Below are 2,440 nucleotides of genomic sequence, written 5' to 3'. Positions count from 1 at the left end.
AAGGTGATAGGCAGTCAAAACCGTTATTTGCTGATGCTTGCCTAGAGCATTCTCTCTGGCAAGTGGCAGTTGGAAGGCGGCACTTGAAAGCAGAAGAAACTGAAATAAGTGGCAGTTGGAAGGCGGTACTTGAAAGCAGAAGAAACTGAAATGGAAAGTTGTAAGGCCGCGAATATATTCCGATCTCGAGGTAGCGAGAGCAGGTCGGCATTTCTGGCCACTGCATCAAACAAATACGCCATTGCCTGTCCATGTGCCAAGCAATCTCTCGCGCTGCTTTCTTTGCTGTTTTCATAGACTAAAATACAAGCCTACTGAATCTAGAACTCACGCGTGCAATCGCACTGCTTTCTTAAGGTGCATTAAACATTTCGAAAACTGTAGAATGCAGTGCCACAAAGACCAGCACTTACATATTTCCTAGAGCTTTGTTTGAAACCAGTTATAACTCGAACCGAAACCGGAACAAAAATGACAACCAATGTGATAGCGCAACCAACTTGAATTTGTCCTGATCGTGCTTAATTATCCCAAATTTTTTCTTTAATCTTCCCCTTCTACCTTTCTACTGAAAGCTCGCTTAAACTGATACTTTTGAAAAATGTGCTGAATATTGTTATCCAGATGTCAATACTCATTTCATGTTCACAAATACAGACAGACAAATGCTATTAAAACTTATTGTTGGAAGGAATAGGTGTTCTCTTCCCTTAAACGATATGTCAGCTATATAATCATCATCACTGCCGCGCTCAATATGTGCCTAAAGAGGAACTGAAAAAGAAGAGGTGAGCCCCTTCCCGGAGCAGCAGTCGTGGCGCCTACGGCTCGAGTCGTTGCGCCGCGCCCTGCCGCTCCGGCGGCGGGGGCGGACGGCACTGGAGACAGCAGCGTGGGCCACAGTATGTTGTACGTGACGCGCATAACCTTCTGCGTGTTCGTACTGTTCGCCATGTGCCTGCTGGGAATGCTCTTCTACGCGCGAACCGTGGGTCAGCCAAAACCCATCGTCATCTACCAGAAGGCTGCTCCGTGTCAATCCGCCGCTTCGTTTAAAGCCGCTGAGGTGGAAATCGTCTCCACGCCAAAACCTCCTTCCGGCATCATGACCAGCCAAGTGTCGTTCGCCGCCCCCCTGCAGCCTGCAGAGCAGCAACATCAACTGTTCTGTTTCTTTAACTCCTCTGCTCCCGTAAGCTTCGACGTATCGAAGATTCCTGTTGGTTTGTGCACTCACCTCGTCTACAGCGCTATTGGCATAGACGCATCGACGTACGCGCTTCGACGAACAGACTATGAACACAGCCAGCTAGAGCGGTTCGCCGCGTTTGGACAGCCCAGCAAGCTTTTAGTTCTGGTTGGACAGTCAACCCGAGACTGGCGCGCCTACCAAGACATAGCCTCCGACCGTCACATTACCCGGGACTTCGGGCTCAAGGTACGCGGCTGGCTTCAAGAGCAGAATCTGGATGGCATAGTCATCGACTGGCCAAACGGCGGAGAACAGCAAGCTATGACCGAACTCGTGCGTGGGGTAAAGCGCGCAATGGGCGAGGACCAGCTTCTCGCCGTTTTATTACCGCACGACCAGAGGCGACGGCGCGCCGCGTTTGACGTCCGACGTCTGGTGGAGCTGGCGGATTTCCTACTCTTCCGTATGTACGGATCTCATGGCTTAAGGCGTGCGGAACTGCCGGTCACTGAAGAAGACGTCGCCCTTTTCCCCAAAGCCGTACGATCGGAGACTGGTCGTGATGAGTTTGAGAAGGCTTGCATGATTCTGCCTACGGCAGGGTTGACATTTCAGCGTGCGAAAGGTTCAAGGAGTCGCGTACCTGCAGACCGCGGTGGTCGTCAATTCGGAACCCTTGGTTACCGCCATCTGTGCACGGCGAACTGGACGCGAAAGCGATCCGGCCACTATGGCTCCACGGCCTCAAAGGGAGGAATGTGGGCTGGTTTCCACGACGCTACTCAGCTGGCGGGTATCGCGCGTGTCGCTTGGCGGAAATATGGAGTGCGCTGTTTTGGGCTGTGGGGGCTCGAAAACGACGACTTTCGGGGCAAGTGCAGCGCTACTAAATTCCCGTTACTGCGCGCGGTCGCAGAAGAGTGCAGACTGTCCAGTAAAAGCTCCAGGTCACGCTCGCGCTAACAATGTGCCTTCGAGCGTCTCCACTGTATTGTGTCAAATACAATGTTGCATGATGATATTAGCACTGCAGACGTATGTTTTTGGTGTAAACTCAGAGGAAACGAGTGCATAGCATTTATTTTGTATGCTTGTTGCATGCGGTATTTTCTAATATATGTATATGGCATGAATAATTATTGGAGGGATTCCAGAGATGAGAAACTGCGATGGTGGTGCCGATATTTAAAAATCGGTTTGTAATGGCCGTCTCCTAATACGTTAATCAGCACAATAGTTACCATGATT

The 2,440-nt window shown here is 50.6% G+C and overlaps 1 protein-coding gene across 1 annotated transcript; it reads left to right on the top strand.

Moving 5' to 3' along the window:
* Nucleotides 1-904: 904 nt before the first annotated feature.
* Nucleotides 905-2,155, top strand: LOC146174416 (chitinase-3-like protein 1). The gene has a single exon (XM_084585391.1). It carries the CDS (start codon nt 905-907, stop codon nt 2,153-2,155), a length of 1,251 nt encoding a protein of 416 aa, XP_084441517.1.
* Nucleotides 2,156-2,440: the final 285 nt, after the last annotated feature.

Source organism: Amblyomma maculatum, chromosome 11, assembly GCF_055883805.1.
Source record: "Amblyomma maculatum isolate TAMU_Amacu chromosome 11, ASM5588380v1, whole genome shotgun sequence".
Classification (NCBI taxonomy): Eukaryota; Metazoa; Arthropoda; class Arachnida; order Ixodida; family Ixodidae; genus Amblyomma; species Amblyomma maculatum.
The sequence above is the reverse complement of the archived record's forward strand: the minus strand, read 5'-3'. Positions and strand labels throughout refer to the sequence as shown.

What these genes read in the sequence shown, in the direction of transcription:
- LOC146174416 (XM_084585391.1), top strand. Translation starts at nt 905, where the DNA reads ATGTTGTACGTGACGCGCATAACCTTCTGCGTGTTCGTACTGTTCGCC.